The 18,047-nt window shown below is 41.8% G+C and overlaps 1 protein-coding gene across 4 annotated transcripts in view; it reads left to right on the plus strand.

Annotated features, from left to right (window-relative positions):
• Positions 1–18,047, plus strand: part of vti1a (vesicle transport through interaction with t-SNAREs 1A) — a 117,566-nt gene that overhangs the window by 72,600 nt on the left and 26,919 nt on the right. For 2 of the 4 annotated variants that reach the window (XM_053640605.1, XM_053640606.1), the window contains 2 exons: positions 101–171; positions 2,481–2,553. In XM_053640605.1, coding sequence (XP_053496580.1) covers positions 101–171; positions 2,481–2,546 — 137 coding nt within the window. In that variant the 3' untranslated portion in view covers positions 2,547–2,553. The remainder of the gene's footprint in view (positions 1–100; positions 172–2,480; positions 2,554–18,047) is intronic. The other 2 variants (XM_053640603.1, XM_053640604.1) reach the window with 1 other exon arrangement.

An 18,047-nucleotide genomic window follows, 5' to 3' on the forward strand; every position in this document is an offset into this window, starting at 1 on the left:
AAGGGCTTTCAGTGAATTGTAATTAAACATGATGGGGAATGTGTATGGTGAGGAACATATTGGAGGATTCTCATGCTCTTCCTGTTTTTGTCTTTTCCAGAACAAATAGGCCAGGAGATTCTATCCAATCTACACACTGACCGCGAGAAGATCCAAAGATCCAGAGAGCGGGTGAGTATGTTCATGTACAAGCTAAAACAATCCACTAAAGCTAAATGATTGCATGGAACTGCACTGGTTAGTACTAACTTGTTAAGAAAAAAAAAAAAAAAACAGTGTAAAGCACTACAAATCACACACTATCTTAGAGGACATGAGTGCTCTCGGTGATGGTCAGGGGGGTGGATCATGCCTCCCTCTCTCCCTTTCTCTCACTGTGCATTAATATAGTCTTGGCACTACAGGGATCGATTGTATGTACAACATGGATAATAGGTCATTTGATAAGGAGCACAGCACTAAGAAGACATCTTTGTAGTTAACATGTCCAATGCAGTAATGACATGCATGATGCAAGACTGTCTAAATGGTCATAGTGAGCATAACAAGGGTTGTGTTCTTGGTATTTCCAAAGCCTCCCATCTTCTTTTGGGTGAATTGTATACTGATGCTGACACAAAGTCTAACACTTTCTCTGGAAATAGTGCTTTAGGTCATGCTAACCGACTGGCGTTCAAGCTATGGGCTGTAAATTAGTAACTGTGCCTGTGAAGTCCTCAATGTTCCAGATTGGTATGGAGCTTGGGTAACACACTAATCATTTCTAAGCACATCAGAAGATGCTGTCTTCAGAAGATGCTGTCCATCATACTGGCCAGTGTTAGTCTTAAATGTTTCTATAAACCTTTGTATTTTCCTCATTCTCTCTCTCTCTCAATTTTCTGTATTTGCTGTTTTTCAATTTTCCCTCTCTCAAAAGTTCTCATTCTCTTGTTCTTTCCATATGGGAGTGTTGTGTCCCAACCCCCAGGTGGAGTGTGCTCAGTCAGGGGCCTTTCTGATGGCCCCTTATGAAGGATGCTTAAAGACCACAACATGGCAGTTGGGCTGCCAGCCCATTTCAAAGGAAATAAAACATTTCCTTTCAAAGGTCTGCTGTCTGTGGAGAATAACCCTCCTTCCCTGGAGCCTCCACTGGCCTCTTACACTTTAAAGGCATTTTGTTGGGCAAAAAAAAAAAAAGAAAGAATAGAAAAATCAGGGGGAAAAGAAAAACATGATGTGAAAACATCAGATGTAAAGGGTTCCTCTTTGCATAAGACCGCACATCAGAGAGATTGGAACAAATTTAGGGGATACCTGCAGACACTCCTACATATATACACAGCCTCGCATTATTTCAGAATATAGTTAGTGTCTTTTCTAGGTTCTGATTATAATATTTACACTGATCCCTTATTGAGAGAGTTATCTCAGACTGTCGTCGGTACCATGTCCCAAACTTATCCAAAGCCAGTTTTGTTATTGTTCTTGTGCCTGGTGCCAAGACATATATATACACACACACACACACACACACACACACAGACAGAGTGGTTACTAGAGAGCAGGAGAGTAAAGCAGAGAGGCACCCTGCTGTGTGTTAGGAGAGAGCAGGCATTGTGCTGGAAAGGCCTCCTGCATCATATATCTGATTTCTCTTCTACAGCAGCATCAGCATTCCTAAATACACATGCACATATATTCACACCCTACGCATTCCTTCAGAGAAATGGCGGTCGCACTTCTATCGCTGTCTGAGATTCACATAAAGTAACGATGAGGGAGAGTGGGAACAAATGAAATGGTGAGATAAAAAGGAATTGGCCTCTGGATATTAGAAAGATAATCAAAGCTTAATCCACACCTTTACTGGCTTATGTTTTGGGAGCAATTTAATGTATGAGCTTCTATCTATCCTTCTATCCATCCTATCTAGCCATCCATCCATCCATCCCTATAATACATACGTACTGTCCGTTTTATTAGGAGCACCTGTGCACATTCAAGCAGTTATCAAATCGGCTAATCCTGTGACACAGTGCATAAACATATGCAGATACAGGTCAAGAGCTTCAGTTAATGTCGTATCAAACATCAGAACGAAGAAAAAGTGTGATCTCTGTGACTTTGAGCTTGGCACGGATTTTGGTTCCAACAATCTCTAGAGTTTACACAGAATGGTGCTGAACATGAAAAATGGTGTGGAGGGTCTGCAGGCTGACATAGCTTGTTGATTAGAGAAATCAGAAGAGACTTCCTGAGCTGACAGGAAGTCTATAGTCACTCAAATAAGCATTCTTTACAACCTTGCTGAGCAGAAAAGCATAAATGTGTTGCTGTTGCTAATAAAGTGTCTAGTGTATCAGTGTAAATGCTTTGTCTAATTTGTATATTTTCTGAACATGGGTTTAGTTTCTTTTTGTCCTCTCAGCTCAAGCGTGTGATTTTTAGTGGCACATATACAGTATGTATACAGACTCTTGTCTTTTTCTTTACAGTTGAGAGAGACTGATGCGAACTTGGGCAAGAGCTCCCGTGTCCTTTCAGGCATGCTGAGAAGGTAAGAGGAAGGTAGGGACCCCGTTTCTGCTGCTACTGGTCTTGTGCTGTCTAGTGCATGAGAACACATACATGCGCACATGTGCACAAACACACTCCAGGTGAGCCTGTGTGAATAAAAGGAAACAGTTTAGGATCAGAGTACCTCACTGAAAGCGATGGCACTTCTTTTGCCTGTATGGAAATGATGTTGAAATATTTACCTATTTGCTTTAGCAGCCTGGCAGTCTGGCTCCCTAGTGTCTGCTTCACATTTGCACAATATAAATCTATTTTTCCTGCATGATACGTCTTTAATAATCAAGACAATATGCAAATACTCTTTTTATATGTTATTTCACCTGTTCTTTCATAAACACAGTTATATGCTATCTTCCTCATATCCCTCTCTCACTGGCTCGCTTTTTTCACCCATCCACACGCACACACCCGCACGCACAGAGGCAAGCACGCTCACACAGAATTTACTCATCTGTCACATCTCCATTTTATAAAGTGCCTTTGCGCTTGTCCCTGAACCGTGACGGCAAGGTTTTGTTTCTTTTTTCTTTTTTGATTAAGAGTAATATGTAAATGACACCAGCTAAATTTAAAATCCTGGGGCCAGGAAGGAAGTGCCAATTGAAATAGATGCTTCAGTGGTTGTAGACAATCAGGGCCGGCACACAGAGAAGGAGAGAGTATGTGAGAGAGAGAGAGAGAGAGCGAGCGAGAGAGAGAGGTTGACGGGGACGTAGACTGTAACCAATATTTCTGCATATGTCTCCATTTTGTCAAGTCTCATTAGAGAGGCTGCGGCTGCCTGGTGTCACAAGAGCTGTCCAGAAATCATTCATCATCCCCCCCCCCCCTGCATCCCTCCGCCGCCCCTCCCTTGCCCCCTCCCCTCCATCCCGCCCCAGCACTAAGTAAATAACACCACTTATTTCAATATTATCATATTAATGTTAAAGTTCAGCTGTCACCTAATGGGAAGACTTAATCAGACATAGCATTTAAGAAATGTAGTGGCGTAGCGTGGCTGCCGGCTCAGGCCAGCTCAAATCAGGATTTATGAGCTTTTTGCCACGCGCTGCCATGCCCCTGCCTGCTGCCTTTCTGCATGACGGCTCTGAGTGCCTTTTTCCCCTCTCCTGGCTCTCTGAAAGCAAGCAAATTAAGCGCTCATTCTTTAAACCTACACTGCTATTCAATGTCATTTATAGTCGGGAGGAATGAGGAAACACACACACACATATTTCACTCTCTCACTGCAGACTTCCTAAATGACTGTGTATTTGATTAATACTGTGTTGTTTTTATTCCCATTGCTGTAATTTACCTGCATAGCAGAGCATCCATTTTCAAACCTGGTGTAATTCATACCATGTATTACCATGCGAAGGTGGTATTTTATGTGAAAACAAGGAATGGAGTGAACTCCACTCCACTGCTACTACAAACTCTGATGTTCTGGAAATTCCACACACACGCACAAACTCATTCACACACTCCAGAATTTGTTTGGTTTCGAGAGGCAGTGCTGTGCGACGAGGATAACATTACCGTTCCATGATAAAAAAAAGTTGTAAATATTGTTCTAAGATGGAGCCAGAGAGGGCCACGCAAGTCCACATGTTTACCACTTTGAAGAGGCATGTGTACATGTCTCCATACACTCGGGCTCCTCTTTTAATAGCATCCTAACCCAAAGCAAAGGAGCCATTAGTGCAACGTGGGCCTGCACGCATTCCTATTCCTCCACAAGGTTAAAGATAGTCAAGGAGATGTGACGTGTGCTGTCCTCCTCCTCCTCCTCCTCAGAGGCTGCCAGACTTCTGGTAGATTCTCTGTTTAGAACACTTACACTGCATCAAACAGGAAGCATGTTTCCCAAAAGGCTCAGGGTTTAATAAGGACACAACCCAAATACTTTGCACTAATAGTGTGGCCTGTAATCAAAGGCGTTAATGCCAGCAGGGGGAAAGCAGAGCTTCTGTCTTGCTCTTCTTCCTGCTCCTCTTCTCTGTCGAGGCTGTGTCGGGCTGTGTAAACCCCTCCTCCTCCTCCCCCCCCCCCCCCAGCTCACTGTAAATTATTCATTTGAGGATCGCAACTCCTGAGGGTTTTAATTATATTGTCATGGTCACAGTCATCCCATTAACTTTTAATGCTAATGCCTGCTTATAGAAATCATAATATCATTAAAGAGTAATCATATCAATTAAAACATTTGCCTTGATGGTTTAATGCCCAGTTGCTCAATTCAATCAGTGCTTCAAAGAAATCAGAGAGGACTGCGAAGAACAGAAATACTCTGTGGAACCTGATTAAATGTAATCTTGGACTACATATCTTGCAATGTCTTGGAATGATTTACATTGCCAGTGAGCAATGTAAATCAAGAGTTTTACCTCGCCTATTTCAACACATTTCAGTTGTCTAGCAGATGTCTGTCTTTTATAACATTGTCAAGTCATCATTCTTACCTGTATGTTTTTCCTAACATGGATTCATTCAGAGAACATTATTGCGAGATAGCAAAATGGCAGTGGTGTTGAACGTCTGCAGAGAGACTCATCCCAAAATTTTCAAAAGTCCACCAAATGAGAGCAAAGGCCTCTCCGAGAGAGTGAGAGAAATAGATATGGAGAGAGAGAGTGGCCACAGTGTGCTCAGTGCCCAGCTCCTCCACTCTGGGCGGTCAGCGGGGGATCGTGCCAAGCCAGAGCCTGATAGAGCATGCAGGTGGTCGAGTCTGTCGCCAACCCAGATCAAAAAGTCAAACCCCTGGGTGGGCCTCCCTTTGAAATGGGAATGGGCCAGAGATATCAGACAGAAAACATAAGCAAGCCCCGCACCGCAAAAGAGCTCCATATTCATGCTCTGGCTTACAGCAGCCAGGCCACAGTCTTCAGAGAAGCCCACAGCCCGACTGGACGCTGATTAAGAGGTGTGTGTGTGTGTGTGTGTGTGTGTGTGTGTGTGTGTGTGTGTGTAGGTCTACCCACCACCTTCATAGGTGGACATTAACATATCACAATTACTCTCTTACATTTGACTAAATTTACATTTACTTTGTTGTATGTAGATCTGTTCCTCGTGCTCCATTTTCGTTCCATGGCTTAATTCCAGTGGCGTTCAACTGAACATGGCTTTTAGAGCACCACTATGAACCACTTGTAGAGCACATACTACAGCATGTCCCAGACGTCTCCATAAATAAGTGAAATGAACACTTTTTAGCGTCATCCTCTACATGGTTGCCATTTCTTTGTAAACACACAGGGAGTCGTCTCTTCCAACTTCGGCTCTCAGTTTGGCAACAGTGTAGAGCATGATGTGCTCGCCATGTTTCTCGTTAAAGTCGATCGCAACCTTGCGACAGCTTCCCGATCCAGCCGTGAGAATGATTTCGATGCGTTCTTCTTTTGTCAAAGGCGTTCTTAAAGTCTATCTTAAAGTCTGTCGTATTCCCCTACAGTATGTATGGGGACTTTTGGGACACCCTGTATATGTAACAATGCCTAACTGTACTGTCAGGGTGAATATTGTTGCTCCTGCAGAATTTTATTTGCTTTAAAAACAGCATAGTGCCGCTGCTAATGTCTGCTCTGTCTGTGGCAGTATACATTATATGCTCATTGTATTAGTATGCATTCAAATCCAAATTTTTCCAGGTTAGTATGGATATTCAAATCCAGAATGTTCATACGAGTCAGTTTGATATTCATAAATGTAGACTTCGATCTCGTCTTTTATCATTAGCATTATCAGCATCACTGTTTGTTCTGAAATGTAAAGCTGAATTTGTGTAACAGCTTTTTCACTAGATATTTCCTGATTCTTACTGAAGTCATACTTTTGCTTACAGTAACTGGAGGAAGGCTTTCTGTAACACATTCTGTTGTGTTACATTTATGTACAATAAGAATATTTTGAATTTATTACGTATTATAAGTTTATATCTATTTAAAAAAAAAAACAAACATCTACTCATTATTTGAGATGGTCACACTGGAATCTAAAGATCATAAGCACAGATAGTTTTACCAGCTGTGTCTCACATTTGAACCTTAGAATCGATTGCACAAATAGTTTATTTGTTTGCTATGCCCGGGTGGTGTGGCTGGGGGACTGACTGTGGTGTTCAGGGTTCTCTCTGTCACCTTGCTCCACTCTGATGTCTCTCCCTCGCCTTATGTCTCAGTGCGGTGAGAATAATTGTAGTTAAGGAATTGATGACAGAATGGTAAGGTGGGTGGAGAAAGGCCTGTTTGAAAACTTGTGTGTGACTCTGTTCTTGTGTTTGCCAGTCCTATTAAACAGACATTTGCAAACAATGTCAAGAGAAAGAAGATCAAAGAGAGCACCCCAGAAAAAAGCGTCTTCTGTGGGGGAGCTCTGATGTCCTGAAGATCTCCAAATTTAGACTTCCACACTGTTGGCTTGCAGTCTCTCTCCCAGCCTGGAATATTAACTATCAGCTATGTAGGTCATATAATTAATGGGATTCAGGAGCAGCAGTGGGCTGTGTGGGGATGCAAATGGAGGGAGTCATGGGGGCCCTCTTGAAGTCTTGTTGTGAAGTGGAACAAAAAGATTTGATATTATTTCTAATTGGAGCTGAAAGATATAACAAATTATAGTTCAGCATGTTCTTTTCCTTCACACTTATTCTTTTTATTCTTTTATTTATTTGGTCCCCCCCCCCCATCTTTCTGAGAAGTGATGGGAAATATCTTATTACCAGACTAGAACCAAGGAAAGTATGAGTCTGAGTGGCAGGAGCGAAGCTTCTTTTCTTCCACATACCCACACAGAGACAGGGCTTGCTTTCTAACTATTTTTCAGAATTGTAAACGTATGTAGTATTTGATCTGGTCTTGTGTGTAGGCCAGCCATCAGCTGACCCATCACAAACTTCAGCTCTTTGTAAATGTTGTATGTAAATGTTGAGGTTAGAAAAATGGGGTATGTACACTGCAAAATAGGTTATGCAAAACCTGAAATTTGCAATATGCATTTTAGGAAAACCAGAAGTGGCATAATTGCACTGATGTTTATGGCAAAAGAAGAATGCGTTTGTGTAATGATTCTTTACACAGGTCACTTAAATACTGTGTATTATCACTTTGCTGGATTATTCTAATTGACATTTAAATTTTATTTTACGTGTATTTATTCAGCATAAGCGTTTATCTGAAAGGAAGCTACTATAAAGTTAATACATCTAGCTCTACAAGTGCTACAGAACTAAGCTAATTCAGCGTTTTTGGGCTTTGCACTCTAAGAGTAGAGGCGTGATGCAAGGGAGTTGTTGCGTTCTTGTGTTTTATTCATATGAGGAGTCAAACAAGCCAAAGAGCAGAGTTTGTTTATGCAATCATGCAAATAAAAAATTACTTTTTTTAAAAAAATGACATTTATTCAACTCCTGAACTTCTACAGTTCCTCAGCTGCTTCACTCAAGTTCATAATTGTTCTCAACCAGATACCATGTGCTGCTTTCTGTCTAATGTGACTGTGTAAGCTGAGGAACTATGCTAAGGATCTTTCAAAACGATGACTTTTAAAATATAAATAAATAAATAAATCAGGGCCATATTGGTTATAATTCACAGTAATAGACACTTAAAATATGTTCTCAGATTTATTTAGGAGTTTGGGGCTTTCTTACATTGCAGAAAGATCAAAAAAAAAAAAAGTTGTTGGACATGCTATCAGAATGTACTACGAAGCTGGGATGCTGATTTTGAGAAAAATCAGGCTACTGGAGCAAACCACTGATGATGGAAGAAAAAACTAATACCTCTTATTACTTAGAACCTCTTATTCGTATCTTTCTGTTTAATAATAATGTGTTTGGATTCGGTTACATCCTTGGTCTACATTTATTCAGCATGGCTGATATGATTCTTCCAGCCTTTTATGAGCTTAATAAACAGTCATAATGGAGAATTCAGAGTGACACGAGTCACAGCATTAAGGTGTTTTATGCGCCTCCATCATGGTGAAGCTGTATAGCTTGTAAGGGCTTACAGCAGCGCTTTTCGGTTTGTCGCTGTTTCTTCTTGTAGTTACGGCTACCAAAAGCAGCAGAACAACAATCTGTAATCAAATATCTATTCTGTGGACAAATGTAAAGTAGTCATTTGTGGCCATGGTGTGTGTGTGTGTGTGTGTGTGTGTGTGTGTGTGTGTGTGTGTGTGTGTGTGTGTGTGTGTGTGAGAGAGAGAGAGAGAGAGAGCGCGAGCGAGCGAGCAGGTGCATCTCCAGTTTCTCATGTGCTCTGAGACTGGCCAGGCATTTTATACTGTGGGGTGTTTAGTACTCTTTTGGAATGCGGCCTGTCAGGTTTATTTTAGACAGTAGAAATGTAGAGCATCTCGAGTCTCACATCATTTCACTCATAGCGTCTGAAGCTGACATACGCCACCAGTCGGCTGCGTCCAAACAAGCTGTGCCCACTTCGCCTTTGACCTTTGTCAGACTCTGTTGGTTCTGTTCATAGAAATCCAGAGGTTGTTAGAAACATTTTGCAAAAGCTTTCCTAAAGTACTTAAATACAGAGTTCAAGTACGTGTACTTGACTTGAGATTTTCTGTCATTTAAGACTTTTACGTACAACAATTAAAAAGAAAATGCTTGGTCAGACAGCAAAATTAAAAAAAAAAACATGAATATGTATTAAAAAACAAATGAATATCTCTCACTAAAATATATATGTATATATCATTAGTTACACTGTGCGTTTATTTAATGTATTTGTATCACTTTAGCTAGACTAGCAGACTAATTTTCTATATTCTGATGTTAAATTGCAGAGCTCCTATGCCAAATATGTCAAATGTGACAGGTGTGGTAATGCAATATAATCCGAGTAAACGTCACTGGCTGTCGTGGCAGTGTAATATCATATATAGCCGATAAAACCATTATGTCGGACAAGTTTACATCAAAGCTGTTATCAAGCTAGTTAACATTTAAGTGGTTAGGCACATAGTAGTTGTTCGTAAATGTTTGCACAGACCTTGGTCGCTTGGCTGAAGTTGCACTTATTTATGGTCAATAAGCAAAATCAGTGTGTTGCTTGAGGTGCAGGCTTTTCTTTCATTTGTGATTCTTTATTGTACTTTGGATACATTTACTTCTTATACTTCAGCTTTTAGCATTTTTAATTGCTTTTAGTCTTTTTCTCGAGCAGAAGTTTGTCTATGTTTACCATCACTGCATGTGTACCACATCATAGACAGAATACAGTACAGTGAGATTTATAAAGAACCAGAGATACCCAGTAGTGTATCTTGTCCACGTTAGATAATAAAGGCATTGTCAAACCTGTAGATCTGTGCTTTTGTTCAGAAATGTTTTTTTCAGACCAAATTACAATGAGGCATTTTACCTTTGGTCCAAGTTAAACCGCTATTCATGTTGCGAGCCATTAGCAAAGCAAACCCTTTTTTTTTTTTTTTTTTCTTTTTTTTTTTAAAAATGTAACAAAGTTCCCATCACGCATTGCTATACAGGTTGGTCCATTGGGTCGGATTGCTTTCTTCCCACAAGCGAACCACTCTAGAGTTTCTTTACATTCCGAGACATGAACAAGGTAGTCTCGGCCCGATTGTTTTGGTGCGGATCCGAGCGTAATCGCCGTGTTCATGTATGTGTAAATGAACCGAACCAAGGGGGAAAAAACGCACCAGGTTTTGAAACAAACGAGCCAGTCTTGTTTAAGGTTGTTCCATAGTTTATGTATACATATTGTCTATACTATGCATGTGAGAACTGTACACCTTTATGCATTTCTTAGGGTGTGTGCGTGCGTGTGTGCTTGTGTGTGTGTGCTTGTGTGTGTGTGTGTGTGTGTGTGTGTGTGTGTGTGTGTGTGTGTGTGTGTGGCAGGCTGATGGGTTGTTGACAGACCTCTGGATGAGCCCCTGTAGCATGCACGCCTCAGCCTCATTACCTGCTGCTGAGAGCCACACAGATAATGGTGACACCTAAACTCTGTGTGTCTTTCCTTCTCCTATTAGTGTGTGCTGAGCGCTAGCTTTGGAGAAAGCTCACACACACAGCAGCAGCACAAACAAGCCTACGCTTCAGAGGAAGCCGGTTCTGCCAAGGAGAAGTGCTATGCTTTTAGATTAGGAATGCATTAGTTTGAAGGAACGGACTAACTCTGTGCTGACATAACTCTCCTCAGCTCTATTACACTTAGTAATATTAATACCACTGCCTCCATTTGAGTTAAAACTTCTGATTAAAGGCTATAAATTAAACAGTAGGGATCACCCATCCTTTGCATAATATTACATTCTAGCTTGTTGACTTTACTTACTTGTTCAGAAGGTGGTGTTTGTCGAGGGGAGAAAAGGTCTCATCCTGTCACTATCCCTTTTTCCTGTTTTTAATTCAGCGGGGTCAGTGCGCGTGTGACACTGAGGTGGTGGTAGTCGTCCTTGTCTCGTCTGTCCTGGTGAAGGTGTTTCTCAGTGCTTTCACATCACTGACTGTGTAGCTCTTGAAGTGACTGCCGTGTCACACCAAGGGCAGCGTGGTGTTTGATCTGGAGTCGGGCAGCTGTCGCCATACAGGACTCCTGTATGATTCCCCAGCAGGAGCAGTGAGAAAGGGGAACGGAGCTCAACTTTTGATTGACAACATGGTAGGATCTCTTCACAACTAGTACGAATGTGTGCTTCTGTAGTGTCTGCTGCTGTTAATCCACTGAGCAAAGCAATGACTGGAATTGCATGAGGTAAATCAATTCTTGGATATGAGAGTAGCTTAAAAACACTGTGACGGGGGAAAACAAAAAACTTCTGACATACACAAGCAGTGATCACATTCTGTCTGGTCTACTAAAACTAAAAAAAACTGGCAAAGGCAGTGATAATGCTCTTGTTAGAATGACTGGACACAAATAAGTCCTGCAAGCCTGAAGAAGAATCTGTATACAATGTGATACAGGCCAAGTATGCAGAAATGACATCTCTTTTTGCCTGAATTTGTTTGTTCGGTTTACAGGTGAATTTGTCTTCTCTTGCATAAAAAAAAAATTCTCACAAAATGTAATGGTATGTTTAAAGCGCTGAGTCTTTGTGTGGTGTGTGATAACCCATTCAGAGAAAGAGTGAGCTTGGGCATCTGTCAAGAAGGGAAATAATGAGGTGACGACATGGAGCATCTATTCTCTTGCTTGGGTTTTCTCTTGCTTTTGTTTTATTAATTTTTTTCTCCTGTTTCTTCTCTGATCGATCGATCCCATTAACAGACAATTTAAATAGATAATGCAGACTTCTAGGACTTCTGAAGCAATTAGTACCGATCATGCTGTTCTTCCCTGACTGTCAGTAATTTCAGTGCGCCATTGTGTGCTGATTGGCCTGGTCTGTGTTGCCCTGTACACAATGTCATTGTCACAGTCCCGCATCTGAAGAGAGAGAAGCCATTTTTCCTTTTATTGCCACCAAGGCCTGCCATCTCTCCACTACATTCCCACTGTGGTAAGTCCTCTTACTCTCACCTGTGGTCCCTCTATGGTCTAAAATACACTTAGGAGATACAACGTGTCACGTTGCACTTTAGTGTCATGCTAGAACACCTGAAAATGCCCTCCTCATCACAGTGTCCTAATCAATGTGTCCTGTATAGTATATAACAAAGAGCATGAATACGATGGATATCATTAGATGCATATCATTAAATGCATTGCATGTGCAAAGGTCTGTGATGTCTGCCTGGTTTAAGCAGATCATTGATCTGCCTCCGTTTACTTTTTTTCGAATTCATGAAATGGTTTTCGTACAAACCCGCAGGCTTTACATGAAGTGAAACTTTAATCTCTTCACCATGCATGTCTTTGTTTCCACTGACACGTACCTCCACAAATGTAGAAAACAAGACTGCATTTCTGTTCAGGCATGTGTGTGCATACATGCATGTGTGTTTGCTTTTCACATGCTCTTGTCTCTTGTGCAGCGGGTAGAATGAAAGACTCCCTAAATCACAGCAGACAGGACGATATAAGCTGGAGAAGAAGCTGGATAACTGGAGAGACGAGTAGCATGGCAGTCATTTTGGGTGGAGGCTGCTGTAGATGTTTGCTACAGAGTGACCCTATTACGTGACTTCCCGAGTGAAGTCGATAAGCCTGCGCGTTTTGAACACAGTCGGTGATTTGGAGTGCACAGTAGCCACATAGAGGCATTCCTAAATGCCATTTCACTCCAGGCATTCTCTCTCACGCGCAAGGTGTGACGATCTCCACAATTAACTTACGGAGACAGGGATAGACAGTGCAGTAATTATTTTTTATTTATTTATTTATCTATTTATTTATTTTATTACTGTATCTGTTATTGGTTTTAAGCACTGAAGTCAAACGTCTTGTTAGACTTCTAAAAATCTGATTAGTTGTAGAATGCACAACTGTATGCTACTGTACCGATGTCAGTACCAAGGCCTGCAGGGTTTGAGATTGAGCGTTTGACTTTTTATCACCAGTCACCTGTGTAGCTACCATTTTATAAGTAAACCTGAAACAGGAAAGCGACCAAAAACAGCATGAAGAAAAGTGTCAAAATGGCCTCCACATACCACTGACTTGAGTTTATGGCAACAACATAAACTCATAAAGCCTAGACACATGCAACACTGTCAGCACTGTGAAGTTTGAATGTTTCTGAAGAAACAGACTTGCCATTAGCCAGTGTCAAATTTTTAAAAACAGTATTTGTTCATTCAAAAACTGAATTATATAACTTAACCTAACTTAACCTAATGGTGAATATTCTGTATTGTTAGCTCTGCTGTTATCCTTACACGTCATGGTAGTTTGAGGGTACACAAAACTGCCAGTGTCTCCCAGGCGGAGATTGAGATTGACACCTGGGCTTAGAGTGTCATAGTCAGTTTATGAGGAGTCAGGTGTGTGTTTTGATCATAAATCACTCAGAACAGTGTAGCGCTCTCTTACCTGACACAGCCTGCTCAACACTGCTTCTGCAGGTGATAAATGTGCAGTCAGAGTGACATGTTCACCCTCACCATCCTTTACAGGTACAGGTACGGCTGGCCTTTTGTGGTGTGAATCCTACTGCATCTGATGATTTTGGTAAAGGTTAATTGAAGCTGTATGTTTAGAAAGCCAAAACAGCCCCAACCTTCAGTTTCATCCAAAGGCATACTTCCAAGAAACCATGCAAACTCACTACCTGACAAAATGTTAATATAGGAAGGGGAGCTTTCTGAATTAACAGGCAAGTACAAACACTCCCTTGTCCTGATTGGCTGGATGTTGGAGATCCACATTTTTCCTCTCTCCTTCATAGAGCTTGGAGACTGGAGCTTCCGCCTTCAGAGTGTGTATTGGATTGGATCGTGTCGAGTCTGCATTAAGTTTCCTCTGAGCTTGCCCACTTAGTTTCAGCATTATTAGACTTTCCTTGTTTGAGTGAGTATGAAAGGATATGAGGTAGGACTTGGTAATGGTTTCACAGCTCTCTAACTGGGTCTCCAAATGGAGCAGATGAGTCAAAGTAAGAGTGAGAAAACAGAAATGCTGACTCCCCCCTCACTTTCTTCCAATTACAACCACACAGCTGCTACTTATCCCCCTTTATTGTTTGTCTTTAAATTAACCACTGACTTGATAGAATGCTCAATGTCAGATGACAGGCTTTCTTTGTGCGCAACCACATGCTGAAGGCCCTGAGGCAAATGAAGCCTTTATAGCCCACCTCATATGCTCGTTAAGGCTGCTGTTGTACTTTTGTTCTCAATATTTCACTGACAGTGGATAACATTCGCAAGTTATCTTTTGTCTTTGCCAGAAACCAAAGCAAGGTTGTGCTGGTTGTCTAAATGTGAGTATTGGCCGAAACTAATTATAGGGCATGTCCTCAAACTCCCCAGTGGACAGACTGTAACAATGTGCTTTATCTGATTGGGCCCAAGCTATAGCTGATATCAACTACAGGAAACCTTTGTCTTTCCTATGGTTTGGAGTTTTTTTTTTTTTGTAATATATAGCATTTTTCCAGTTGCACTGTGAAGACATGGTCCATGACAAATACAAGAACTATATATTTGTAAGTGGAAGGTTAAAGAGCATATTATGCTTAATTGTGATTATGGTTTACCGGTATAAATAAATTGGACGTTTCTGTATAAAAAAAAAAAAAATTTAAAAAAAAGGAAAGGTACTGCATGTTTATAGGTATGAGAGACACAGATCAACAGAGACCAAGAGTCCAAGCTGGGGCAGGGTTCTAAGGGATGTCTCTTTCAGTGCCGAGTTTGTGCCTCTCATTGGATGTTTTGTTGAGCTGTAAATTGCCTGAGCCTGACCGAACATAAATATGTCCCCCATTTAAGAAAAAGACTATTGAATTATGGAGACGTTGTCTACTTAAACATTAATTCAAGAAGCTACGCGCACACACATAGCTTTGTTTCTCTTCAGCCCCTTAGGAAATTAAACTTTTTTCACACTTTCCTCAACTTCTTGCAAAAGGTTTTAATTTGAATAATTGAGCATTCTGGGTGATGCTTGCACTGATTGAAGGAAGTCTGCAGACATGACACTTTGCTCAGCAGTTTGAACCTGAGCACTATGTGACCCAGAGCATGTGTCTATGTGGAATGTGCTGATCCTGAGTCAGTAGTAATTAGAGGCCCAGGGCATTGGCGCAGCCTAATGACAGGTCTGTGGCCTGTTTTGGCTTTTGTTTGTTTGGAGTGTAGCACTCCACTGCAGGGTTTCTTCCCAGCTGGCACTGCCTGCTGGCCCTTGGCCGCCTGTCTGGGTTGGCGAGGCGGCTGGTCCAGGCGCTACAGCAGGCTCGATGCCAGCTGGAGCCCAATCTTCAGTCTTTTCCACTCCCCACCTCTCCTCCCTGAACCGCCTGCACCCTGGAAAACGTTCTGGCTGCTGGCGACGATTGCATTTGTTAGCACCTCCAGGGTCAACAGCACCCTGTCACTACCTGTCTAACTCCTACAGCAGTGCCAGCTCCCAAAATGAAGCACCTTCCTTTTTTGCTGCACCTTTCTCCTGCTTTATTAAGTGATCCATCCCTCGAGCAGAGATGGGTTTTCCGCATTAAAGACTTTTATGTTTTTGTACATTGCCATGATATTTGATTGACTCATATGAGTAGTTGTTACAGTTATGAAAGGCTTTTTTTTGTTTGTTTTGTTTTATTTTTTTAACTCTTAAACTTTTTTTTTTGTTACACTCTTATGAGGATATGAAAAACAAAATGCAGATGCTATGCTGGTCACAGCAGTCTCTCCTTTCCTGGAGTGGTATTTTGATGATTCATCTTTCTTACAAACATTGGCAATTTGAGAGCATATAAACAGCTTTTGTTCTCTGGCTGAACCGATTTAGTTTAACCGAGTTATCACTTACAATGGGCTGTGAAATAGTGTTCTGGAGTTCATGTGCCATGTTCCTAGTCACTCCAGGAGCTAAGGTCATGGAGGCTACTCTATTCTCTCTCTTACCGTCTAAACTTAGGGTAATTACCTGGATGTGGCTTCCAGCGCACGCACGCGCACACACACACACACACACACACACACCACACACACACACACCCCCTTCACTCACACATCCCTTATTTACTCTATAATTAAATAAAGGTCCTACCATACCTCACACATATTTGAGTGATGTGTGAATTAACGTAAAGCTCTACATATTTGTGTTTGTGTGTTCGACTGGATCAACCAATTGAGCCAAAATTCAGGCTGTATTTAGCTACATAATGCACAGCTCAATAAAAAAAAACTCAAGGTGCTGTTGGGTGTGTCTTTAACAGCTGAGTTGAATGCCTAATGCCAGGTGACTAGCTCTCTTGGCGCGTGTGGGTGAATTCTCATAAAGCAGCGGGAGTGCAGAACGCTCTGTTTGTTCACACGGCAACGGCAAAGTTGAAAATGAACATCAACCCAAATCCCCACGTTCAGATCCAGCAGTTTCTTCTGACCGGGTCAGTGCATTTGTGTACTTCTTTGTTTGTTTGGATTGAGCGGCGCTTCCTGTCTGTTCGCCAGGCCTCAGGAAGAGTCAGCAGTGATGGCGCCGAAGCTAACATTGTCAAGATGTTAGGAGGAGGTTGTGAGAGCATTGGCATGTTGGCCTGGCAGACCTATGTCACTCTCCAGCCTGTTTGCTTAATGAGTTCAAATCCCTACACCTCAGCTGACCTGAGTACATATCTGTCTATCACACACATGTGAGTGTGAGCTCACTGGAGCCAGACACAGTTTGGTATTGGCTGGGCAATGCCAGAGGATGGCTGTTTCCCCCCAGATAAGCAGACACTGAGAGACTCTATGACTCCCTGTTAAAACTCTCGGACTATCATGGTCTTTATTTAATAAGGCATGGATGCCTAGCGCCCTGTCTAAAAACTGCCCTGTGGTCAAGCATTTCAGAACAGCCTTCGCATAAACCATTTTAAACACTGCTTTCCTTTCACAAATCTTTAATTATAGGTTTTGGGAGCGCACGAGGCTCCGAGTAAATGCAAGGCACCCCAAGAACAAATAAAGCATAATGTCAATATCCAAAAGCTGAGAAATTTTTTTGCTAAAATGGGATGCATTTAAAGTTCTGTTTAGACAGATAAATTCTTCGAAGAATCTTTGTGTAATAAATTGTAATACGACCACACTTGTTCTCAAACCATAGGGCCTCTGAGACCCCTCAACATCGTAATAAATAAAAAAAAACAATGGAAAATATACATCCTTTTCATTAATAAAGTATTATCTCTTCTCAAGTCTGGCTAAACTGTTAATATGTTACAGACTCTGTCTCTGGATGTAGTGTTTAGACAACAGGGGTAGCATTGTATCCTAAATTTAATAAGTCACTCGGTGCGGTATTCGGATGCTGCATTTACCTGCTCAGATGCCGCCCTGTGGCAATGACCACGGCTCTCGTTCAGAGGCACTGACTCCACTTACATGCATAAATCTCTCCATCTCTCAGCCACTTAAGAACTCCATGTGTGCAAAAAGGGGAATGTGGCCCCTCTATTCTCCAGCTTTGGCACTATAGCAGAAGTGTCATGCTTTCTCTGCTTCAGGAGTTCTATTCAGTTGTAGCATCTCCTATACTTTTTTTTTATTGACTCGTTTTCCTGCTTTGGGCTTTGTTTGTTTTGTTTAGTTATGGCTCCTTGTGGAGCTTCTGCCGCCAGGGCCAGTGTCTCCCCAGGCCTGAATAGGCTTCATCTGGCAGTGCTAGGATGCAAGGCAGATCTGGGTTGGAGCTCTGAGGTTGGTTGTGTTCTCATCATCTCAACGAGTTCTTTGTTCTGACCCTTCCTCTCAGACTGACACAAAGGGGATAGTGAAGGCAAGGCCAGCGCAAGCCGAGCCACGGAGAGAGAGACACCCCACCACCCCCAACCCCCCGACCACCATATAATGCCAGAAGACGCGTACCATTGTTTTTGTTTGTTTCCCCACGGTTCTGATTTATGAGCCTGTCTTGTTTTATTAT

This window comes from Ictalurus furcatus, chromosome 13, assembly GCF_023375685.1.
Source record: "Ictalurus furcatus strain D&B chromosome 13, Billie_1.0, whole genome shotgun sequence".
Taxonomy (NCBI): Eukaryota; Metazoa; Chordata; class Actinopteri; order Siluriformes; family Ictaluridae; genus Ictalurus; species Ictalurus furcatus.